Below are 27,549 nucleotides of genomic sequence, written 5' to 3' on the forward strand. Positions count from 1 at the left end.
GAGAGAGGGAGAGAGGGAGAGAGAGAGAGAGAGAGAGAGAGAGAGGGAGAGAGAGGGAGAGAGGGAGAGAGTTTGATTTGTTGTCTTTCGTTAATGAAACATTCTCCTTTCATTAAAACCTCATCCCCCTCCCCTTAAAATAAAACCCCAAAATATATCCTGTACTGCTACTTGTACCAGACTCACCTTTCCCTCTACAACACGATACAAAACAACACCACACCAAACATCCTCCCCAGCTGTATAGACAGCCCCCCTAACACACCATATCTCCTGAAACATCTTCCCCAACTGTATAGACAGCCCCCCCTAACACAGCATATCTCCTGAAACATCTTCCCCAGCTGTATAGACAGCCCCGATAACACACCATATCTCCTGAAACATCTCCACACTGTTTATCATTTTATACAACTCAAATTCAACCCTAAGGCGCACAGAGACCATCCCATTAAACAATAGTAAAGGGTCTGTTATCCCCCCACCTTTGACCCTGTTCCTCCTTGTTAGCCAAATAGACAACTTCACCTGAGCAAACAGAAAATTCAACAAAACACATTAGAATAACTGTACCATATTATAAACATCCCAAACCCACCCCCAACCTCTCCACAGACATCCCAACAGTAAAACCCACCCCCCAACCTCTCACACAGACATCCCAACAGTAAAACCCCACCCCCCAACCTCTCACACAGACATCCCAACAGTAAAAACACCCCCCAACCTCTCACACAGACATCCCAACAGTTAAAACACCCCCTCAACCTCTCACACAGACATCCCAACAGTAAAACACCCCCCAACCTCTCACACAGACATCCCAACAGTAAAAACACCCCCAACCTCTCACACAGACATCCCAACAGTAAACACCCCCTCAACCTCTCACACAGACATCCCAACAGTAAAAACACCCCCCAACCTCTCACACAGACATCCCAACAGTAAAAACACCCCCCAACCTCTCACACAGACATCCCAACAGTAAAAACACCCCCCAACCTCTCACACAGACATCCCAACAGTAAAAACACCCCCCAACCTCTCACACAGACATCCCAACAGTAAAAACACCCCCCAACCTCTCACACAGACATCCCAACAGTAAAAACACCCCCCAACCTCTCACACAGACATCCCAACAGTAAAACCCACCCCCCAACCTCTCACACAGACATCCCAACAGTAAAACCCACCCCCCAACCTCTCACACAGACATCCCAACAGTAAAAACACCCCCAACCTCTCACACAGACATCCCAACAGTAAAACACCCCTCAACCTCTCACACAGACATCCCAACAGTAAAACACCCCCCCAACCTCTCACACAGACATCCCAACAGTAAAAACACCCCCAACCTCTCACACAGACATCCCAACAGTAAAACACCCCTCAACCTCTCACACAGACATCCAACAGTAAAAACACCCCCCAACCTCTCACACAGACATCCCAACAGTTAAAAACACCCCCCCAACCTCTCACACAGACATCCAACAGTATTAAAACACCCCCCAACCTCTCACACAGACATCCCAACAGTTAAAAACACCCCCAACCTCTCACACAGACATCCCAACAGTAAAAACACCCCCCAACCTCTCACACAGACATCCCAACAGTAAAAACACCCCCCAACCTCTCACACAGACATCCCAACAGTAAAAAACACCCCCCCAACCTCTCACACAGACATCCCAACAGTAAAAAACACCCCCCAACCTCTCACACAGACATCCCAACAGTAAAAACACCCCCCAACCTCTCACACAGACATCCCAACAGTAGAAACACCCCCCAACCTCTCACACAGACATCCCAACAGTAAAAACACCCCCCAACCTCTCACACAGACATCCCAACAGTAAAAACACCCCCCCAACCTCTCACACAGACATCCCAACAGTAAAAAAACACCCCCCAACCTCTCACACAGACATCCCAACAGTAAAAACAACCCCCCAACCTCTCACACAGACATTCCAACAGTAAACTCCACCCCCAACCTCTCGTACAGACATCCCAACAGTAAAAAACACCCCCCAACCTCTCACACAGACATCTCAACAGTAAAAACACCCCCCAACCTCTCACACAGACATTCCAACAGTAAAACCCACCCCCAACCTCTCACACAGACATTCCAACAGTAAAAACCACCCCCAACCTCTCACACAGACATTCCAACAGTAAAAACCACCCCCAACCTCTCACACAGACATCCCAACAGTAAACTCCACCCCCAACCTCTCACACAGACATTCCAACAGTAAACTCCACCCCCAACCTCTCACACAGACATCCCAACAGTAAACTCCACCCCCAACCTCTCACACAGACATCCCAACAGAGACATTAAAGGCATTAACCTGATGCACACAGAAAACACATGAATCACAGTTTCTCTCATAACACAGAAAGGACATTCCTGCCGACTCCCACGTCAACCAACCAGCTGTTAGTGGCCAGGGCTCCACTGGAGGTCTCCTGACCTCTTTTGGTATTGGGGGTTTGTAGAGCCCCCTCCATCTAAAAACCCACCATACTCTCTGCCCCACATACCCCCTGCCACTGGAGGTCCCCTGACCTCTTTGGTACTGGGGGTTTGTAGAGCCCCCTCCATCTAAAACCCACCATACTCTCTGCCCCACATACCCCCTGCCACTGGAGGTCCCCTGACCTCTTTGGTACTGGGGGTTTGTAGAGCCCCCTCCATCTAAAACTCACCATACTCTCCTCCCCACATACCCCCTGCCACGGATGTGCCTTCACTCCTGTTAGGCTCCTAATGTTCCTCACCTTAACGCAGAGGTTGTAGAGGGCTTTACCTTAACGCTGAGGTTGTAGAGGGAATGACCTTAATGCAGAGGTTGTAGAGGGCTTTACCTCCCATCCCTTCAAACTCTAACAGGTTCTCCAGACCCCCTTGCCAGTCTCCGGTCTCTGCCGTCACCTGCAGTGGCGTACACATTGGTGGCCCCTTCCCCTTTGGTCACTCGCTCAGACAGGGCCCTCCTGGACCTCCTCCAGGAATCTCTCCAGCAGCCTAAGAGACATTATTCCTGTTTGTTGTGCCAAGACTTCCGGGGTTTTCCACCCCTCCTGTCCCGGCAGTCTCAGGTCACACAGCCTTAGTAAACCTGCTGCCATCAGTTGACATCAGCATGGTACAGCAGTCTCTGCACTGCCTTTAGCCTGAAAGCAGCCACCTTGCTCTCCAGTTCCACCAGGGCCTGTCCTCCTTCATGGATGGTCATGTAAACACTGCCGCCTTCAGCCAGTGATGACCCAACCAGAAAAAGTCCACCAGCTCGCATTGCAGGTCTGCGAGCAGACCGGCGGGGTGATTGAGGACAGCCAGTTTATGCCACAGGGAAGATGCCACCAGGTTGTTGATTGTCAGCACCTTCCCTCTATATGCCAATTGGAACAGGAGCCACCTCCACCTGGCCAGTCTTGACACCACTGCCTGTGACAGCCCCTCCCAGTTCTTCCGGACCTACATCTCCGAGGCAAGGTACAACCCGAACTTTTTAAGCCCTTCACAACCCCACTGCGTTCCCCGTGGAAGCAGAGGAGGGACACAATCCCTATCCCTATCTAAACCAATCCTTCCATGCTTTGCTCTTGCTCCAGTTTACTTTAGCTGACGAAGCTCCTCGTACACCTTCAGACTAGTCTCTAGTGCCTGCATATCCTGACCATCACAGAAACCTCATCTGCATACACCGACACTGCTATGCCTGTCCAGCACACTCTCTGCAGTCTGGGTAGCAGGCCCAGAAAAGGCTCAATGGCTAGTGTATATAACTGCCCTGAAAGAGGGCATCCTTGTCTAATGCCCCGTCTCACCGAGACTGGCCTACTGAGCCCCCTCCCACCTTGACCATACATGACGCCCCGCCCCAACAGCTTCACAAAAACTCTTCCCAAACCCAAACATCACATTAAACAGATACTCCAAAGCCTTCTCTTGATCTAAAGAGACGAGTCCAAAGTTCACATTAGAACCTCTCGACAAGTCCAACATGTCCCTGATTCAGAACAAGTTGTCCGTGATTGAGCGTCCCGGTAGACAATATGTTTGGTCCTTGTGTATTATAAAGTCCAGGTGGGACTTCAGTCTGTTAGAGAGGACTTTGGCAAATATCTTGTCGTCCTCACAGAGTAATGCCGCAGGCCTCCAGTTCACACAAGTCCCCTTTTTTGGAGAATCAGAGCCGCCCAAAAACTACGTAACTTCTCTCCCTTTTTCCTCCTCCTCCTCTCTCACCCTTCCCCACTATACTCTCCTCATCCACTAGCATAACCTGACTAGGCTCAGCCTCAGATACCCCACCATCTCTATGCCTGACTAGGCCCAGCCTCAGATACCCCACCATCTCTATGCCTGACTAGGCCTAGCCTCAGATACCCCACCATCTCTATGCCTGACTAGGCCCAGCCTCAGATACCCCACCATCTCTATGCCTGACTAGGCCCAGCCTCAGATACCCTACAATCTCTTGCCTGACTAGGCCCAGCCTCAGATACCCCACCATCTCTATGCCTGACTAGGCCCAGCCTCAGATACCCCACCATCTCTATGCCTGACTAGGCCCAGCCTCAGATACACCACCATCTCTTGCCTGACTAGGCCCAGCCTCAGATACCCACCATCTCTTGTCTGACTAGGCCCAGCCTCAGATACCCCACCATCTCTATGCCTGACTAGGCCTAGCCTCAGATACCCCACCATCTCTTGCCTGACTAGGCCCGGCATCAGATACCCCACCATCTCTATGCCTGACTAGGCCCAGCCTCAGATACCCCACCATCTCTATGCCTGACTAGGCCCAGCCTCAGATACCCCACCATCTCTATGCCTGACTAGGCCCAGCCTCAGATACCCCACCATCTCTTGCCTGACTAGGCCCAGCCTCAGATACCCCACCATCTCTATGCCTGACTAGGCCCAGCCTCAGATACCCCACCATCTCTATGCCTGACTAGGCCTAGCCTCAGATACCCCATCATCTCTATGCCTGACTAGGCCCAGCCTCAGATACACCACCATCTCTTGCCTGACTAGGCCCAGCCTCAGATACCCTACAATCTCTTGCCTGACTAGGCCCAGCCTCAGATACCCCACCATCTCTATGCCTGACTAGGCCTAGCCTCAGATACCCCACCATCTCTATGCCTGACTAGGCCCAGCCTCAGATACCCCACCATCTCTATGCCTGACTAGGCCTAGCCTCAGATACCCCACCATCTCTATGCCTGACTAGGCCCAGCCTCAGAAACCCCACCATCTCTATGCCTGACTAGGCCCAGCGTCAGATACCCCACCATCTCTATGCCTGACTAGGCCCAGCCTCAGATACCCTACAATCTCTTGCCTGACTAGGCCCAGCCTCAGATACCCCACCATCTCTATGCCTGACTAGGCCTAGCCTCAGATACCCCACCATCTCTTGCCTGACTAGGCCCAGCCTCAGATACCCTACAATCTCTTGCCTGACTAGGCCCAGCCTCAGATACCCCACCATCTCTATGCCTGACTAGGCCCAGCCTCAGATACCCCACCAACTCTATGCCTGACTAGGCCCAGCCTCAGATACCCCACCATCTCTTGCCTGACTAGGCCCAGCCTCAGATACCCCACCATCTCTATGCCTGACTAGGCCTAGCCTCAGATACCCCACCATCTCTTGCCTGACTAGGCCCAGCCTCAGATACCCTACAATCTCTTGCCTGACTAGGCCCAGCCTCAGATACCCTACAATCTCTTGCCTGACTAGGCCCAGCCTCAGATACCCCACCATCTCTATGCCTGACTAGGCCCAGCCTCAGATACCCCACCATCTCTTGCCTGACTAGTCCCGGCATCAGATACCCCAACATCTCTTGCCTGACTAGGCCCAGCATCAGATACCCCACCATCTCTTGCCTGACTAGGCCCAGCCTCTGCTGCCTGCGTCTCATTGCCCCCTGCACATTGATCTCGATTTCCCCCACTGGCGCTTGCACCCTCACCTTGTCAACAGCCTTTATGTGGGCACGCAAAGCACTTAGGCCCCAAATCCCCACAGTCAAAACACCATAGACTGTCTGTACTGGCAAACCCCTGCACAGAGCCCCTCTCCATGCCTCACTTAAAATGCACATTTAGCTGTTGCTTATTGTTATTCAGAAACATGGACACTTGCCTCCCGAATGAAACAACATGCTTAACGGCCTCTGCCTGAAAACCTGCTGACAGTACACGAAATACACTAGCAAATCAGCTCTACCAGCTCCTACCTGTTCACCGACCGCGAGCAGAACCTCCTCTACTTTAACCTGTTGAGTGTAGGGGGCAGTATTTTGATGTTTGGATGAAAAACGTACCCAAATGAAACTGCCTATTTCTCAGGCCAAGAAGCTAGAATATGCATATAATTGTCAGATTAGGATAGAAAACACTCTAAAGTTTCCAAAACTGTCAAAATATTGTCTGTGAGTATAACATAGCTGATATTGCCGGTGAAAACCTGAGGAAAATCCAACAAGCAAGTGCCTCTTATTTTGAAACCTCCCTGTTCCATTGCATGCCTTCCCTCCATTTAAAGGGATATCAACCAGATTCCTTTAGCTATGGCTTCCACATGGTGTGAACAGTCTTTAGACATAGTTTCAGCCTTTTATTCTGAAAAATGAGCAAGAACGATCACTTCGCGTCAGCTGATGGGTTGGTTCCAGCAGCGTTTTGCATGCACCAACAGCTTGGAGGAGACATTTCTCTCTCTCTCTCCTATTGACAAAGCTACGGTCCTGTTGAAATATTATCGATTATATATTGTAAAAACAACCTGAGGATTGATTATAAAAACCGTTTGATATGTTTCTACGAACTTTACGGACACTATTTGGAATTTTCGTCTGCCCCGGCATGACCGCTCGAGCGTGTGGATTTCTGAACAAAACGCGCCAACCAAATGGAGGTATTTTGGATATAAAAATAATCTTTATGGAACAAAAGGAACATTTATTGTGTAACTGGAAATTTCGTGAGTGCAAACATCCGAAGATCATCAAAGGTAAGCGATTCATTTGATTGCCTTTCTGACTTTCGTGACCAATCTACTTTGCTGCTAGCTGTTTGTAATGTTTTGTCTGCTGAGAGAGATGTCCTTACGCTTGGATAACTTTCACCACAAAGCTTTATTGAAATCTGACACGCCAGGTGGATTAACAACAAGCTAAGCTGTGTTTTGCTATGTTGCCCTTGTGATTTCATGAACATTTTATATTTTTAGTAATGTATTTTGAATTTGGAGCTCTGAAATTCCGTGGATGTTGATGAAAATGATCCCAGGTGCGCCAAGAAGTTAAAATCCATTCTCAGGAACACACCTGAATCTATACCGTAATGACAGCGTCTCCTCCGCACTAGGCTGAGAAGCCATTGCGCACACCACACATTCCAAACCACAGGAAACTAAAACTCTGTCCTCTTCTGTGGATTAATAAATAACCAGCTAAAACAAATAGTGTATTAACCCACCACCATAGAAAATAAAAATGTAATGAAAAGACAAAAAGACAGAATCAATAAAAAAAATGTAGGACAGAGTGATGGGTCGTTCACGAACAAGACGGCTCTAAGAGCCGGCTCCTGTAGGTGAACGTTGGGAGTCGGCTCCTGTAGGTGAACGTTGGGAGCCGGCTCTTGTAGGTAAACGTTGGGAGCCGGCTCCTGTAGGTGAACGTTGGGAGCCGGCTCTTGTAGGTGAACGTTGGGAGCTGGCTCCTGTAGGTGAACATTGGGAGCCGGCTCTTGTAGGTGAACTTTGGGAGCCGGCTCTTGTCGGTGAACATTGGGAGCCGGATCCTGTAGGTGAACGTTGGGAGCCGGCTCTTGTAAGTGAACGTTGGGAGCCGGCACTTGTAGATGAACGTTGGGAGCCGGCTCCTGTAGGTGAACGTTGGGAGCCGGCTCTTGTAGGTGAACGTTGGGAGCCGGCTCTTGTGGGTGAACGTTGGGAGCCGGCTCCTGTAGGTGAACGTTGGGAGCCGGCTCCTATAGGTGAACGTTAGGAGCCGGCTCCTGTAGGTGAACTTTGGGAGCCGGCTCCTGTAGGTGAACGTTGGGAGCCGGCTCTTGTAGGTGAACGTTGGGAGCCGGCTCTTGTGGGTGAACGTTGGGAGCCGGCTCCTGTAGGTGAACGTTGGGAGCCGGCTCCTATAGGTGAACGTTAGGAGCCGGCTCCTGTAGGTGAACGTTGGGAGCCGACTCTTGTAGGTGAACATTGGGAGCCGGCTCTTGTAGGTGAACTTTGGGAGCCGGCTCCTGTAGGTGAACGTTGGGAGCCGGCTCTTGTAGGTGAACATTGGGAGCCGGCTCTTGTAGGTGAACTTTGGGAGCCGGCTCCTGTAGGTGAACGTTGGGAGCCGGCTCTTGTAGGTGAACGTTGGGAGCCGGCTCGCATATCAGAAGAGCCTAATCTATTCATAGAAATATTTAAAAAATTAAGATATGAATTGTCAAATGATTTCTATGAATAGAATTCACAAATTCAAAGAATGAAAAAATTTATAAAATAATACAGGCCTAAATGCTCAAGTGCCACATATTCGTTCTGACTGTCTGCTCAGACTAACAGCCTCACCGGTGGTTCCTGTCAATCAGACACGCAGTGTCAACCAAAGAACCAAAGATGTGTGAGGGAGGGCCGAGCCAACTCACTCACAGTCACACACTTAGCATTCGATGAGACCCAGGAAGAACAGCTGTGAAAACAACAGCTGTGAAAATGAGTCGGAAGCACAGTAGCATTTGGATGCATTTTAATAATGTAGACAATGTTAGAGCACAGTGTAGAATTTGCTAAAACAAAATCTCATATAATGCTGGTTCCACGCACAACCTACACCGGCATGTGCGAACTGTGGACCCAACTGTGAAGCTAGCAGTAGCAGAGCTTAGAGAAACTAGCGGGCCTGCTAGTGATAGGAGACCTATCACCTCCACACGTGGAGATGTATCCACTCAGTCAAGTAGGTCTGCTAGTGATAGTGGTGGAGCCAGGTATCCACTCAGTCAAGTAGGCCTGCTAGTGATAGTGGTGGAGCCATCACCTCCACACGTGGAGATGTATCCACTCAGTCAAGTAGGCCTGCTAGTGGTAGGAGACCTATCGTGGAGATGTATCCACTCAGTCAAGTAGGCCTGCTAGTGGTAGGAGACCTATCGTGGAGATGTATCCACTCAGTCAAGTAGGCCTGCTAGTGATAGGAGACCTATCGTGGAGATGTATCTACTCAGTCAAGTAGGCCTGCTAGTGGTAGTGGTGGATAGTGGTGGAGCCAGCACCTCCACACATGGAGATATATCAACTCAGTCAAGTAGGCCTGCTAGTGATAGTAGTGGAGTCAGCACCTCCACATGTGGAGATGTATCCACTCAGTCAAGTAGGCCTGCTCCGCGACCCACAGCAACGCAGTCCTCTATGGACCAGTTTATACCAAAGTCTAAGTCTGAAGGAAAACAAGGCCAAATGGATATTGCATTGGCTAAAATGATTGCCACCGAATTCCAGACATTTTCGGTCGTGGAGGACAGAGGTTTTATAAATTATAGCAACAGTCTAAATCCAATTTACACAATTCCAAGCAGGAAACCTCTTTCAAAATCACTTATTCTACAACTGTATGAGAGCACACATGCTTCAGTGCGGGAAAGAGTCCAAAAAGCTACTGTAGTTTGCCTTACCACTGACAGCTGAACATCAAGGATAACCACTTCTTACAGGTCGGTTACATGTCACTTCATAGATTTCTCGATGTCTGGCTGTCTTCTGGACTGCTTTGAGTTCAGCAACAGACAAACCTCAGAGAACTTGGCAGAGGAACTGTTGAGTGGCCAGAGAATGGAAAAGTAGATGGAAAAGTGGTCTGTTGTGTTAGCAACAATGCAGCTAACAGAACCAAAGCCATGAATATTTTTAAATGGACCCATCATCCATGTCTTGCCCACACAATCAACCTGATTGTCAGAGATGCTCTGAAGGTGACGAAGCCACTGTGGACAAAGTGAAAGCAGCTGTGGAATACTTCACAGTAGGTGCTGAAAAACTAAAGTCTACACAATGCCAGATGGGGATGCCTGAGCTGAGGCCTAAACAAGACTGCACTACAAGGAGGAATTCAACATTTATATGTTGAAGAGGTTTCTTGAGTCAAAGGATGCCACCATCTCTACCCTGACCATTGCCAATGCACCTGTTGATGCTCTGACCCAAGAGGAATGTACTTTACAATAACAGGAACTTTACAATAACAGTAACATTACAATAACAGGTACTTTACAATAACATCTATGTTACAATAACAGGTACTTTACAATAACAGCTACTTTACAATAACAGGACATTTATAATAACAGGGACTTCACAACAACAGGTACTTTACAATAACAGGTACTTTACAACAACAGGACATTTACAATAACAGGAACTTTACAACAACAGGAACGTTACAACAACAGGAACTTTAGTAAGGAGAGAGGAATTTGACTGATGATTCAGGGAGTAGTGGAATATACTACGTGTAGGATTGAAGCATCCTGTTGGATGGTGGGATATGTAGTATATAATGTATCCTGTTGGATGGTGGGATATGTAGTATATAATGTATCCTGTTGGATGGTGGTACTGGGATATGTAGTATATAATGTATCCTGTTGGATGGTGGGATATGTAGTATATAATGTATCCTGTTGGATGGTGGGATATGTAGTGTATAATGTATCCTGTTGGATGGTGGGATATGTAGTATATAATGTATCCTGTTGGATGGTGGGATATGTAGTATATAATGTATCCTGTTGGATGGTGGGATATGTAGTATATAATGTATCCTGTTGGATGGTGGGATATGTAGTATATAATGTATCCTGTTGGATGGTGGTACTGGGATATGTAGTATATAATGTATCCTGTTGGATGGTGGGATATGTAGTATATAATGTATCCTGTTGGATGGTGGGATATGTAGTATATAATGTATCCTGTTGGATGGTGGGATATGTAGTATATAATGTATCCTGTTGGATGGTGGGATATGTAGTATATAATGTATCCTGTTGGATGGTGGGATATGTAGTATATAATGTATCCTGTTGGATGGTGGGATATGTAGTATATAATGTATCCTGTTGGATGGTGGGATATGTAGTATATAATGTATCCTGTTGGATGGTGGGATATGTAGTATATAATGTATCCTGTTGGATGGTGGGATATGTAGTATATAATGTATCCTGTTGGATGGTGGTACTGGGATATGTAGTATATAATGTATCCTGTTGGATGGTGGGATATGTAGTATATAATGTATCCTGTTGGATGGTGGGATATGTAGTGTATAATGTATCCTGTTGGATGGTGGGATATGTAGTATATAATGTATCCTGTTGGATGGTGGGATATGTAGTATATAATGTATCCTGTTGGATGGTGGGATATGTAGTATATAATGTATCCTGTTGGATGGTGGGATATGTAGTATATAATGTATCCTGTTGGATGGTGGTACTGGGATATGTAGTATATAATGTATCCTGTTGGATGGTGGGATATGTAGTATATAATGTATCCTGTTGGATGGTGGGATATGTAGTATATAATGTATCCTGTTGGATGGTGGGATATGTAGTATATAATGTATCCTGTTGGATGGTGGGATATGTAGTATATAATGTATCCTGTTGGATGGTGGATATGTAGTATATAATGTATCCTGTTGGATGGTGGGATATGTAGTATATAATGTATCCTGTTGGATGGTGGGATATGTAGTATATAATGTATCCTGTTGGATGGTGGGATATGTACTATATAATGTATCCTGTTGGATGGTGGTACTGGGATATGTAGTATATAATGTATAATGTTGGATGGTGGGATATGTAGTATATAATGTATCCTGTTGGATGGTGGGATATGTAGTATATAATGTATCCTGTTGGATGTTGGGATATGTAGTATATAATGTATCCTGTTGGATGGTGGGATATGTAGTATAAAATTTACCCTATTAGATGGTGGGATATGTAGTATATAATGTATCCTGTTGGATGGTGGGATATGTAGTATATAATGTATCCTGTTGGATGGTGGGATATGTAGTATATAATGTATCCTGTTGGATGGTGGTACTGGGATATGTAGTATATAATGTATCCTGTAGGATGGTGGTACTGGGATATGTAGTATATAATGTACCCTGTTGGATGGTGGGATATGTAGTATATAATGTATCCTGTTGGATGGTGGTACTGGGATATGTAGTATATAATGTATCCTGTAGGATGGTGGTACTGGGATATGTAGTATATAATGTATCCTGTTGGATGGTGGGATATGTAGTATATAATGTATCCTGTTGGATGGTGGGATATGTAGTATATAATGTATCCTGTTGGATGGTGGGATATGTACTATATAATGTATCCTGTTGGATGGTGGTACTGGGATATGTAGTATATAATGTATAATGTTGGATGGTGGGATATGTAGTATATAATGTATCCTGTTGGATGGTGGGATATGTAGTATATAATGTATCCTGTTGGATGTTGGGATATGTAGTATATAATGTATCCTGTTGGATGGTGGGATATGTAGTATAAAATTTACCCTGTTGGATGGTGGGATATGTAGTATATAATGTATCATGTTGGATGGTGGGATATGTAGTATATAATGTATCCTGTTGGATGGTGGGATATGTAGTATATAATGTATCCTGTTGGATGGTGGTACTGGGATATGTAGTATATAATGTATCCTGTAGGATGGTGGTACTGGGATATGTAGTATATAATGTACCCTGTTGGATGGTGGGATATGTAGTATATAATGTATCCTGTTGGATGGTGGTACTGGGATATGTAGTATATAATGTATCCTGTAGGATGGTGGTACTGGGATATGTAGTATATAATGTATCCTGTTGGATGGTGGGATATGTAGTATATAATGTATCCTGTTGGATGGTGGGATATGTAGTATATAATGTATCCTGTTGGATGGTGGGATATGTAGTATATAATGTATCCTGTTGGATGGTGGGATATGTAGTATATAATGTATCCTGTTGGATGGTGGGATATGTAGTATATAATGTATCCTGTTGGATGGTGGGATATGTAGTATATCATGTATCCTGTTGGATGGTGGGATATGTAGTATATAATGTATCCTGTTGGATGGTGGGATATGTAGTATATAATGATTCCTGTTGGATGGTGGGATATGTAGTATATAATGTATCCTGTTGGATGGTGGGATATGTATTATATAATGTATCCTGTTGGATGGTGGGATATGTAGTATATAATGTATCCTGTTGGATGGTGGTACTGGGATATGTTGTATATAATGTATCCTGTAGGATGGTGGGATATGTAGTATATAATGTATCCTGTAGGATGGTGGGATATGTAGTATATAATGTATCCTGTTGGATGGTGGTACTGGGATATGTAGTATATAATGTATCCTGTAGGATGGTGGGATATGTAGTATATAATGTATCCTGTTGGATGGTGGGATATGTAGTATAAAATGTACCCTGTTGGATGGTGGGATATGTAGTATATAATGTAGCCTGTTGGATGGTGGGATATGTCGTATATAATGTATCCTGTTGGATGGTGGGATATGTAGTATATAATGTATCCTGTTGGATGGTGGTACTGGGATATGTAGTATATAATGTATCCTGTAGGATGGTGGTACTGGGATATGTAGTATATAATGTACCCTGTTGGATGGTGGTACTGGGATATGTAGTATATAATGTACCCTGTTGGATGGTGGGATATGTAGTATATAATGTATCCTGTTGGATGGTGGTACTGGGATATGTAGTATATAATGTACCCTGTTGGATGGTGGGATATGTAGTTTATAATGTACCCTGTTGGATGGTGGGATATGTAGTATATAATGTATCCTGTTGGATGGTGGTACTGGGATATGTAGTATATAATGTACCCTGTTGGATGGTGGGATATGTAGTATATAATGTACCCTGTTGGATGGTGGGATATGTAGTATATAATGTATCCTGTTGGATGGTGGGATATGTAGTATATAATGTATCCTGTTGGATGGTGGGATATGTAGTATATAATGTATCCTGTTGGATGATGGGATATGTAGTATATAATGTATCCTGTTGGATGGTGGGATATGTAGTATATAATGTATCATGTTGGATGGTGGGATATGTAGTATATAATGTATCCTGTTGGATGGCGGGATATGTAGTATATAATGTACCCTGTTGGATGGTGGGATATGTAGTATATAATGTACCCTGTTGGATGGTGGTACTGGGATATGTAGTATATAATGTATCCTGTTGGATGGTGGTACTGGGATATGTAGTATATAATGTATCCTGTTGGATGGTGGGATATGTATTATATAATGTATCCTGTTGGATGGTGGGATATGTAGAATATAATGTACCCTGTTGGATGGTGGGATATGTAGTATATAATGTACCCTGTTGGATGGTGGTACTGGGATATGTAGTATATAATGTATCCTGTTGGATGGTGGGATATGTAGTATATAATGTATCCTGTTTGATGGTGGGATATGTAGTATATAATGTACCCTGTTGGATGGTGGGATATGTAGTATATAATGTATCCTGTAGGATGGTGGGATATGTAGTATATAATTTATCCTGTTGGATGGTGGGATATGTAGTGTATAATGTATCCTGTTGGATGGTGGGATATGTAGTATATAATGTATCCTGTTGGATGGTGGGATATGTAGTTTATAATGTATCCTGTTGGATGGTGGGATATGTAGTATATAATGTATCCTGTTGGATGGTGGGATATGTAGAATATAATGTATCCGGTTGGGTGGTGGGATATGTAGTATATAATGTATCCTGTTGGATGGTGGTACTGGGATATGTAGTATATAATGTATCCTGTTGGATGGTGGGATATGTAGTATGAAATGTACCCTGTTGGATGGTGGGATATGTAGTATATAATGTACCCTGTTGGATGGTGGGATATGTAGTATATAATGTATCCTGTTGGATGGTGGGATATGTAGTATATAATGTATCCTGTTGGATGGTGGGATATGTAGTATATAATGTATCCTGTTGGATGTTGGGATATGTAGTATATAATGTATCCTGTTGGATGGTGGGATATGTAGTATAAAATTTACCCTGTTGGATGGTGGGATATGTAGTATATAATGTATCATGTTGGATGGTGGGATATGTAGTATATAATGTATCCTGTTGGATGGTGGGATATGTAGTATATAATGTATCCTGTTGGATGGTGGTACTGGGATATGTAGTATATAATGTATCCTGTAGGATGGTGGTACTGGGATATGTAGTATATAATGTACCCTGTTGGATGGTGGGATATGTAGTATATAATGTATCCTGTTGGATGGTGGTACTGGGATATGTAGTATATAATGTATCCTGTAGGATGGTGGTACTGGGATATGTAGTATATAATGTATCCTGTTGGATGGTGGGATATGTAGTATATAATGTATCCTGTTGGATGGTGGGATATGTAGTATATAATGTATCCTGTTGGATGGTGGGATATGTAGTATATAATGTATCCTGTTGGATGGTGGGATATGTAGTATATAATGTATCCTGTTGGATGGTGGGATATGTAGTATATAATGTATCCTGTTGGATGGTGGGATATGTAGTATATCATGTATCCTGTTGGATGGTGGGATATGTAGTATATAATGTATCCTGTTGGATGGTGGGATATGTAGTATATAATGATTCCTGTTGGATGGTGGGATATGTAGTATATAATGTATCCTGTTGGATGGTGGGATATGTATTATATAATGTATCCTGTTGGATGGTGGGATATGTAGTATATAATGTATCCTGTTGGATGGTGGTACTGGGATATGTTGTATATAATGTATCCTGTAGGATGGTGGGATATGTAGTATATAATGTATCCTGTAGGATGGTGGGATATGTAGTATATAATGTATCCTGTTGGATGGTGGTACTGGGATATGTAGTATATAATGTATCCTGTAGGATGGTGGGATATGTAGTATATAATGTATCCTGTTGGATGGTGGGATATGTAGTATAAAATGTACCCTGTTGGATGGTGGGATATGTAGTATATAATGTAGCCTGTTGGATGGTGGGATATGTCGTATATAATGTATCCTGTTGGATGGTGGGATATGTAGTATATAATGTATCCTGTTGGATGGTGGTACTGGGATATGTAGTATATAATGTATCCTGTAGGATGGTGGTACTGGGATATGTAGTATATAATGTACCCTGTTGGATGGTGGTACTGGGATATGTAGTATATAATGTACCCTGTTGGATGGTGGGATATGTAGTATATAATGTATCCTGTTGGATGGTGGTACTGGGATATGTAGTATATAATGTACCCTGTTGGATGGTGGGATATGTAGTTTATAATGTACCCTGTTGGATGGTGGGATATGTAGTATATAATGTATCCTGTTGGATGGTGGTACTGGGATATGTAGTATATAATGTACCCTGTTTGGATGGTGGGATATGTAGTATATAATGTACCCTGTTGGATGGTGGGATATGTAGTATATAATGTATCCTGTTGGATGGTGGGATATGTAGTATATAATGTATCCTGTTGGATGGTGGGATATGTAGTATATAATGTATCCTGTTGGATGATGGGATATGTAGTATATAATGTATCCTGTTGGATGGTGGGATATGTAGTATATATGTATCATGTTGGATGGTGGGATATGTAGTATATAATGTATCCTGTTGGATGGCGGGATATGTAGTATATAATGTACCCTGTTGGATGGTGGGATATGTAGTATATAATGTACCCTGTTGGATGGTGGTACTGGGATATGTAGTATATAATGTATCCTGTTGGATGGTGGTACTGGGATATGTAGTATATAATGTATCCTGTTGGATGGTGGGATATGTAGTATATAATGTATCCTGTTGGATGGTGGGATATGTAGAATATAATGTACCCCTGTTGGATGGTGGGATATGTAGTATATAATGTACCCTGTTGGATGGTGGTACTGGGATATGTAGTATATAATGTATCCTGTTGGATGGTGGGATATGTAGTATATAATGTATCCTGTTTGATGGTGGGATATGTAGTATATAATGTACCCTGTGGATGGTGGGATATGTAGTATATAATGTATCCTGTAGGATGGTGGGATATGTAGTATATAATTTATCCTGTTGGATGGTGGGATATGTTAGTGTATAATGTATCCTGTTGGATGGTGGGATATGTAGTATATAATGTATCCTGTTGGATGGTGGGATATGTAGTTTATAATGTATCCTGTTGGATGGTGGGATATGTAGTATATAATGTATCCTGTTGGATGGTGGGATATGTAGAATATAATGTATCCGGTTGGTGGTGGGATATGTAGTATATAATGTATCCTGTTGGATGGTGGTACTGGGATATGTAGTATATAATGTATCCTGTTGGATGGTGGGATATGTAGTATGAAATGTACCCTGTTGGATGGTGGGATATGTAGTATATAATGTACCTGTTGGATGGTGGGATATGTAGTATATAATGTATCCTGTGGATGGTGGGATATGTAGTATATAATGTATCCTGTTGGATGGTGGGATATGTAGTATATAATGTATCCTGTTGGATGGTGGGTACTGGGATATGTAGTATATAATGTATCCTGTAGGATGGTGGGATATGTAGTATATAATGTATCCTGTTGGATGGTGGTACTGGGATATGTAGTATATAATGTATCCTGTAGGATGGTGGTACTGGGATATGTAGTATATAATGTACCCTGTGGATGGTGGGATATGTAGTATATAATGTATCCTGTTGGATGGTGGTACTGGGATATGTAGTATATAATGTACCCTGTTGGATGGTGGGATATGTAGTATATAATGTACCCTGTCGGATGGTGGGATATGTAGTATATAATGTATCCTGTTGGATGGTGGGATATGTAGTTTATAATGTATCCTGTTGGATGGTGGGATATGTAGTATATAATGTATCCTGTTGGATGGTGGTACTGGGATATGTAGTATATAATGTATCCTGTTGGATGGTGGGATATGTAGTATATAATGTATCCTGTTGGATGGTGGTACTGGGATATGTAGTATATAATGTACCCTGTTGGATGGTGGGATATGTAGTATATAATGTATCCTGTTGGATGGTGGGATATGTAGTATATAATGTATCCTGTTGGATGGTGGTACTGGGATATGTAGTATATAATGTACCCTGTTGGATGGTGGGATATGTAGTATATAATGTATCCTGTTGGATGGTGGGATATGTAGTATATAATGTATCCTGTTTGATGGTGGGATATGTAGTATTTAATGTATCCTGTTGGATGGTGGGATATGTAGTATATAATGTATCCTGTTTGATGGTGGGATATGTAGTATATAATGTACCCTGTTGGATGGTGGGATATGTAGTATATAATGTATCCTGTAGGATGGTGGGATATGTAGTGTATAATTTATCCTGTTGGATGGTGGGATATGTAGTGTATAATGTATCCTGTTGGATGGTGGGATATGTAGTATATAATGTATCCTGTTGGATGGTGGGATATATAGTTTATAATGTATCCTGTTGGATGGTGGGATATGTAGTATATATGTATCCTGTTGGATGGTGGGATATGTAGTATATAATGTATCCTGTTGGATGGTGGTACTGGGATATGTAGTATATAATGTATCCTGTAGGATGGTGGGATATGTAGTATATAATGTATCCTGTAGGATGGTGGGATATGTAGTATATAATGTATTGTGTTGGATGGTGGGATATGTAGTATGAAATGTACCCCTGTTGGATGGTGGGATATGTAGTATATAATGTACCCTGTTGGATGGTGGGATATGTAGTATATAATGTATCCTGTTGGATGGTGGATATGTATATATAATGTATCCTGTTGGATGGTGGGATATGTAGTATATAATGTGTCCTGTTGGATGGTGGTACTGGGATATGTAGTATATAATGTATCCTGTAGGATGGGTGGTACTGGGATATGTAGTATATAATGTACCCTGTTGGATGGTGGGATATGTAGTATATAATGTATCCTGTTGGATGGTGGTACTGGGATATGTAGTAATAATGTATCCTGTAGGTTGGTGGTACTGGGATATGTAGTATATAATGTAACCTGTTGGATGGTGGGATATGTAGTATATAATGTACCCTGTCGGATGGTGGGATATGTAGTATATAATGTATCCTGTAGGATGGTGGGATATGTAGTATATAATGTATCCTGTTGGATGGTGGTACTGGGATATGTAGTATATAATGTATCCTGTAGGATGGTGGTACTGGGATATGTAGTATATAATGTACCCTGTTGGATGGTGGGATATGTAGTATATAATGTATCCTGTTGGATGGTGGTACTGGGATATGTAGTATATTAATGTACCCTGTTGGATGGTGGGATATGTAGTATATAATGTACCTGTCGGATGGTGGGATATGTAGTATATAATGTATCCTGTTGGATGGTGGGGATATGTAGTTTATAATGTATCCTGTTGGATGGTGGGATATGTAGTATATAATGTATCCTGTTGGATGGTGTACTGGGATATGTAGTATATAATGTATCCTGTTGGATGGTGGGATATGTAGTATATAATGTATCCTGTTGGATGGTGGTACTGGGATATGTAGTATATAATGTACCCTGTTTGGATGGTGGGATATGTAGTATATAATGTATCCTGTTGGATGGTGGGATATGTAGTATATAATGTATCCTGTTGGATGGTGGTACTGGATATGTAGTATATTAATGTACCCTGTTGGATGGTGGGATATGTAGTATATAATGTATCCTGTTGGATGGTGGGATATGTAGTATATAATGTATCCTGTTTGATGGTGGGATATGTAGTATTAATGTATCCTGTTGGATGGTGGGATATGTAGTATATAATGTATCCTGTTTGATGGTGGATATGTAGTATATAATGTACCCTGTTGGATGGTGGGATATGTAGTATATAATGTATCCTGTAGGATGGTGGGATATGTAGTGTATAATTTATCCTGTTGGATGGTGGGATATGTAGTGTATAATGTATCCTGTTGGATGGTGGGATATGTAGTATATAATGTATCCTGTTGGATGGTGGGATATGTAGTTTATAATGTATCCTGTTGGATGGTGGATATGTAGTATATAATGTATCCTGTTGGATGGTGGGATATGTAGTATATAATGTATCCTGTTGGATGGTGGTACTGGGATATGTAGTATATAATGTATCCTGTAGGATGGTGGGATATGTAGTATATAATGTATCCTGTAGGATGGTGGGATATGTAGTATATAATGTATTGTGTTGGATGGTGGGATATGTAGTATGAAATGTACCCTGTTGGATGGTGGGATATGTAGTATATAATGTACCCTGTTGGATGGTGGGATATGTAGTATATAATGTATCCTGTTGGATGGTGGGATATGTAGTATATAATGTATCCTGTTGGATGGTGGGATATGTAGTATATAATGTGTCCTGTTGGATGGTGGTACTGGGATATGTAGTATATAATGTATCCTGTAGGATGGTGGTACTGGGATATGTAGTATATAATGTACCCTGTTGGATGGTGGGATATGTAGTATATAATGTATCCTGTTGGATGGTGGTACTGGGATATGTAGTATATAATGTATCCTGTAGGTTGGTGGTACTGGGATATGTAGTATATAATGTAACCTGTTGGATGGTGGGATATGTAGTATATAATGTACCCTGTCGGATGGTGGGATATGTAGTATATAATGTATCCTGTAGGATGGTGGTACTGGATATGTAGTATATAATGTACCCTGTTGGATGGTGGGATATGTAGTATATAATGTATCCTGTGGATGGTGGTACTGGGATATGTAGTATATAATGTATCCTGTAGGTTGGTGGTACTGGGATATGTAGTATATAATGTACCTGTGGATGGTGGGATATGTAGTATATAATGTACCCTGTCGGATGGTGGGATATGTAGTATATAATGTACCCTGTTGGATGGTGGGATATGTAGTCATCTAATGTATCCTGTTGGATGGTACTGGGATATGTAGTATATAATGTATCCTGTTGGATGGTGGTACTGGGATATGTAGTATATAATGTATCCTGTTGGATGGTGGGATATGTAGTATATAATGTATCCTGTTGGATGGTGGGATATGTAGTATATAATGTATCCTGTTGGATGGTGGGATATGTAGTATATAATGTATCCTGTTGGATGGTGGGATATGTAGTATATAATGTATCCTGTTGGATGGTGGGATATGTAGTATATAATGTATCCTGTTGGATGGTGGGATATGTAGTATATAATGTATCCTGTTGGATGGTGGGATATGTAGTATATAATGTATCCTGTTGGATGGTGGTACTGGGATATGTAGTATATAATGTATCCTGTTGGATGGTGGGATATGTAGTATATAATGTATCCTGTTGGATGGTGGGATATGTAGTATATAATGTATCCTGTTGGATGGTGGGATATGTAGTATATAATGTATCCTGTTGGATGGTGGGATATGTAGTATATAATGTATCCTGTGGATGGTGGTACTGGGATATGTAGTATATAATGTATCCTGATGGATGGTGGGATATGTAGTATATAATGTATCCTGTTGGATGGTGGGGATATGTAGTATAAAATGTACCCTGTTGGATGGTGGGATATGTAGTATATATATAAAGTATCCTGTTGGATGGTGGGATATGTAGTATATAATGTATCCTGTTGGATGGTGGGATATGTAGTATATAATGTATCCTGTTGGATGGTGGGATATGTAGTATATAATGTATCCTGTAGGATGGTGGTACTGGGATATGTAGTATATAATGTACCCTGTTGGATGGTGGGATATGTAGTATATAATGTATCCTGTTGGATGGTGGTACTGGGATATGTAGTATATAATGTACCCTGTGGATGGTGGGATATGTAGTATATAATGTACCCTGTTGGATGGTGGGATATGTAGTATATAATGTATCCTGTTGGATGGTGGGATATGTAGTATATAATGATCCTGTTGGATGGTGGGATATGTAGTATATAATGTATCCTGTTGGATGATGGGATATGTAGTATATAATGTATCCTGTTGGATGGTGGGATATGTAGTATATAATGTATCCTGTGGATGGTGGGATATGTAGTATATAATGTATCCTGTTGGATGGTGGGATATGTAGTATATAATGTATCCTGTTGGATGGTGGTACTGGGATATGTAGTATATAATGTATCCTGTTGGATGGTGGGATATGTAGTGTATAATTTATCTGTTGGATGGTGGTACTGGGATATGTAGTATATAATGTACCCTGTTGGATGGTGGGATATGTAGTATATAATGTACCCTGTTGGATGGTGGGATAGTAGTATTAAGTATCCTGTGGGATGGTGGATATGAATAATACCCTGTTGGATGGTGGGATATGTAGTATATAATGTATCCTGTTGGATGGTGGGATATGTAGTATATAATGTATCCTGTTGGATGGTGGGATATGTAGTATATAATGTATCCTGTTGGATGGTGGTACTGGATATGTAGTATATAATGTATCCTGTAGGATGGTGGTACTGGGATATGTAGTATATAATGTATCCTGTAGGATGGTGGGATATGTAGTATTATAATGTATCCTGTTGGATGGTGGGATATGTAGTATATAATGTATCCTGTTGGATGGTGGGATATGTAGTATATAATGTATCCTGTTGGATGGTGGGATATGTAGTATATAATGTATCCCTGTTGGATGGTGGGGATATGTAGTATTATAATGTATCCTGTTGGATGGTGGGATATGTAGTATATAATGTATCCTGTTGGATGGTGGGATATTGTAGTATATAATGTATCCTGTTGGATGGTGGCACTGGGATATGTAGTATATAATGTATCCTGTTGGATGGTGGGATATGTAGTATTTAATGTATCCTGTTGGATGGTGGGATATGTAGTATATAATGTATCCTGTTGGATGGTGGGATATGTAGTATATAATGTATCCTGTTGGATGGCGGGATATGTAGTATATAATGTACCCTGTTGGATGGTGGGATATGTAGTATATAATGTATCCTGTTGGATGGTGGTACTGGGATATGTAGTATATAATGTATCCTGTAGGTTGGTGGTACTGGGATATGTAGTATATAATGTACCCTGTTGGATGGTGGGATATGTAGTATATAATGTACCCTGTTGGATGGTGGGATATGTAGTATATAATGTACCCTGTTGGATGGTGGGATATGTAGTATTTAATGTATCCTGTTGGATGGTGGCACTGGGATATGTAGTATATAATGTATCCTGTTGGATGGTGGGATATGTAGTATTTAATGTATCCTGTTGGATGGTGGGATATGTAGTATATAATGTATCCTGTTGGATGGTGGGATATGTAGTATATAATGTATCCTGTTGGATGGTGGGATATGTAGTATATAATGTATCCTGATGGATGGTGGTACTGGGATATGTTGTATATAATGTATCCTGTAGGATGGTGGGATATGTAGTATTTAATGTATCCTGTTGGATGGTGGCAATGGGATATGTAGTATATAATGTATCCTGTAGGTTGGTGGTACTGGGATATGTAGTATATAATGTACCCTGTTGGATGGTGGGATATGTAGTATTTAATGTATCCTGTTGGATGGTGGGATATGTAGTATATAATGTATCCTGTTGGATGGTGGCACTGGGATATGTAGTATATAATGTATAATGTTGGATGGTGGGATATGTAGTATATAATGTATCCTGTTGGATGGTGGGATATGTAGTATATAATGTATCCTGTTGGATGTTGGGATATGTAGTATATAATGTATCCTGTTGGATGGTGGGATATGTAGTATATAATGTGTCCTGTTGGATGGTGGTACTGGGATATGTAGTATATAATGTATCCTGTTGGATGGTGGGATATGTAGTATATAATGTATCCTGTAGGTTGGTGGTATTGGGATATGTAGTATATAATGTACCCTGTTGGATGGTGGGATATGTAGTATATAATGTATCCTGTTGGATGGTGGTACTGGGATATGTAGTATATAATGTATCCTGTTGGATGGTGGTACTGGGATATGTAGTATAATGTACCCTGTTGGATGGTGGGATATGTAGTATATAATGTTACCCTGTTGGATGGTGGGATATGTAGTATATAATGTACCCTGTTGGATGGTGGGATATGTAGTATTTAATGTATCCTGTTGGATGGTGGCACTGGGATATGTAGTATATAATGTATCCTGTTGGATGGTGGGATATGTAGTATTTAATGTATCCTGTTGGATGGTGGGATATGTAGTATATAATGTATCCTGTTGGATGGTGGATATGTAGTATATAATGTATCCTGTTGGATGGTGGGATATGTAGTATATAATGTATCCTGTTGGATGGTGGTACTGGGATATGTAGTATATAATGTATCCTGTAGGATGGGGGATATGTATTATATGTATCCTGTTGGATGGTGGGATATGTAGTATATAATGTATCCTGTTGGATGGTGGGATATGTAGTATATAATGTACCCTGTTGGATGGTGGGATATGTAGTATATAATGTACCCTGTTGGATGGTGGTTGGGATATGTAGTATTTAATGTATCCTGTTGGATGGTGGCACTGGGATATGTAGTATATAATGTATCCTGTTGGATGGTGGGATATGTAGTATTTAATGTATCCTGTTGGATGGTGGGATATGTAGTATATAATGTATCCTGTTGGATGGTGGGATATGTAGTATATAATGTATCCTGTTGGATGGTGGGATATGTAGTATATAATGTGTCCTGTTGGATGGTGGTACTGGGATATGTAGTATATAATGTATCCTGTAGGATGGTGGTACTGGGATATGTAGTATATAATGTACCCTGTTGGATGGTGGGATATGTAGTATATAATGTATCCTGTTGGATGGTGGGTACTGGGATATGTAGTATATAATGTATCCTGTAGGTTGGTGGTACTGGGATATGTAGTATATAATGTAACCTGTTGGATGGTGGGATATGTAGTATATAATGTACCCTGTCGGATGGTGGGATATGTAGTATATAATGTATCCTGTAGGATGGTGGGATATGTAGTATATAATGTATCCTGTTGGATGGTGGTACTGGGATATGTAGTATATAATGTATCCTGTAGGATGGTGGTACTGGGATATGTAGTATATAATGTACCCTGTTGGATGGTGGGATATGTAGTATATAATGTATCCTGTTGGATGGTGGTACTGGGATATGTAGTATATAATGTACCCTGTTGGATGGTGGGATATGTAGTATATAATGTACCCTGTCGGATGGTGGGATATGTAGTATATAATGTATCCTGTTGGATGGTGGGATATGTAGTTTATAATGTATCCTGTTGGATGGTGGGATATGTAGTATATAATGTATCCTGTTGGATGGTGGTACTGGGATATGTAGTATATAATGTATCCTGTTGGATGGTGGGATATGTAGTATATAATGTATCCTGTTGGATGGTGGTACTGGGATATGTAGTATATAATGTACCCTGTTGGATGGTGGGATATGTAGTATATAATGTATCCTGTTGGATGGTGGGATATGTAGTATATAATGTATCCTGTTGGATGGTGGTACTGGGATATGTAGTATATAATGTACCCTGTTGGATGGTGGGATATGTAGTATATAATGTATCCTGTTGGATGGTGGGATATGTAGTATATAATGTATCCTGTTTGATGGTGGGATATGTAGTATTTAATGTATCCTGTTGGATGGTGGGATATGTAGTATATAATGTATCCTGTTTGATGGTGGGATATGTAGTATATAATGTACCCTGTTGGATGGTGGGATATGTAGTATATAATGTATCCTGTAGGATGGTGGGATATGTAGTGTATAATTTATCCTGTTGGATGGTGGGATATGTAGTGTATAATGTATCCTGTTGGATGGTGGGATATGTAGTATATAATGTATCCTGTTGGATGGTGGGATATGTAGTTTATAATGTATCCTGTTGGATGGTGGGATATGTAGTATATAATGTATCCTGTTGGATGGTGGGATATGTAGTATATAATGTATCCTGTTGGATGGTGGTACTGGGATATGTAGTATATAATGTATCCTGTAGGATGGTGGGATATGTAGTATATAATGTATCCTGTAGGATGGTGGGATATGTAGTATATAATGTATTGTGTTGGATGGTGGGATATGTAGTATGAAATGTACCCTGTTGGATGGTGGGATATGTAGTATATAATGTACCCTGTTGGATGGTGGGATATGTAGTATATAATGTATCCTGTTGGATGGTGGGATATGTAGTATATAATGTATCCTGTTGGATGGTGGGATATGTAGTATATAATGTGTCCTGTTGGATGGTGGTACTGGAATATGTAGTATATAATGTATCCTGTAGGATGGTGGTACTGGGATATGTAGTATATAATGTACCCTGTTGGATGGTGGGATATGTAGTATATAATGTATCCTGTTGGATGGTGGTACTGGGATATGTAGTATATAATGTATCCTGTAGGTTGGTGGTACTGGGATATGTAGTATATAATGTAACCTGTTGGATGGTGGGATATGTAGTATATAATGTACCCTGTCGGATGGTGGGATATGTAGTATATAATGTATCCTGTAGGATGGTGGTACTGGGATATGTAGTATATAATGTACCCTGTTGGATGGTGGGATATGTAGTATATAATGTATCCTGTTGGATGGTGGTACTGGGATATGTAGTATATAATGTATCCTGTAGGTTGGTGGTACTGGGATATGTAGTATATAATGTAACCTGTTGGATGGTGGGATATGTAGTATATAATGTACCCTGTCGGATGGTGGGATATGTAGTATATAATGTACCCTGTTGGATGGTGGGATATGTAGTATATAATGTATCCTGTAGGATGGTGGGATATGTAGTGTATAATTTATCCTGTTGGATGGTGGGATATGTAGTGTATAATGTATCCTGTTGGATGGTGGGATATGTAGTATATAATGTATCCTGTTGGATGGTGGGATACGTAGTTTATAATGTATCCTGTTGGATGGTGGGATATGTAGTATATAATGTATCCTGTTGGATGTTGGGATATGTAGTATATAATGTATCCTGTTGGATGGTGGTACTGGGATATGTAGTATATAATGTATCCTGTAGGATGGTGGGATATGTAGTATATAATGTATCCTGTAGGATGGTGGGATATGTAGTATATAATGTATTGTGTTGGATGGTGGGATATGTAGTATGAAATGTACCCTGTTGGATGGTGGGATATGTAGTATATAATGTACCCTGTTGGA

General features: G+C 41.8%; 1 protein-coding gene across 1 annotated transcript in view; it reads right to left on the reverse strand.

The window, feature by feature from the left end:
• Positions 1–27,549, reverse strand: part of LOC109883181 (CUB and sushi domain-containing protein 2-like) — an 899,659-nt gene that overhangs the window by 293,075 nt on the left and 579,035 nt on the right. The window contains 1 exon segment of the mRNA XM_031794932.1: positions 7,619–8,427. Coding sequence (XP_031650792.1) covers positions 7,619–8,427 — 809 coding nt within the window.

Source organism: Oncorhynchus kisutch, linkage group LG17, assembly GCF_002021735.2.
Source record: "Oncorhynchus kisutch isolate 150728-3 linkage group LG17, Okis_V2, whole genome shotgun sequence".
Classification (NCBI taxonomy): domain Eukaryota; kingdom Metazoa; phylum Chordata; class Actinopteri; order Salmoniformes; family Salmonidae; genus Oncorhynchus; species Oncorhynchus kisutch.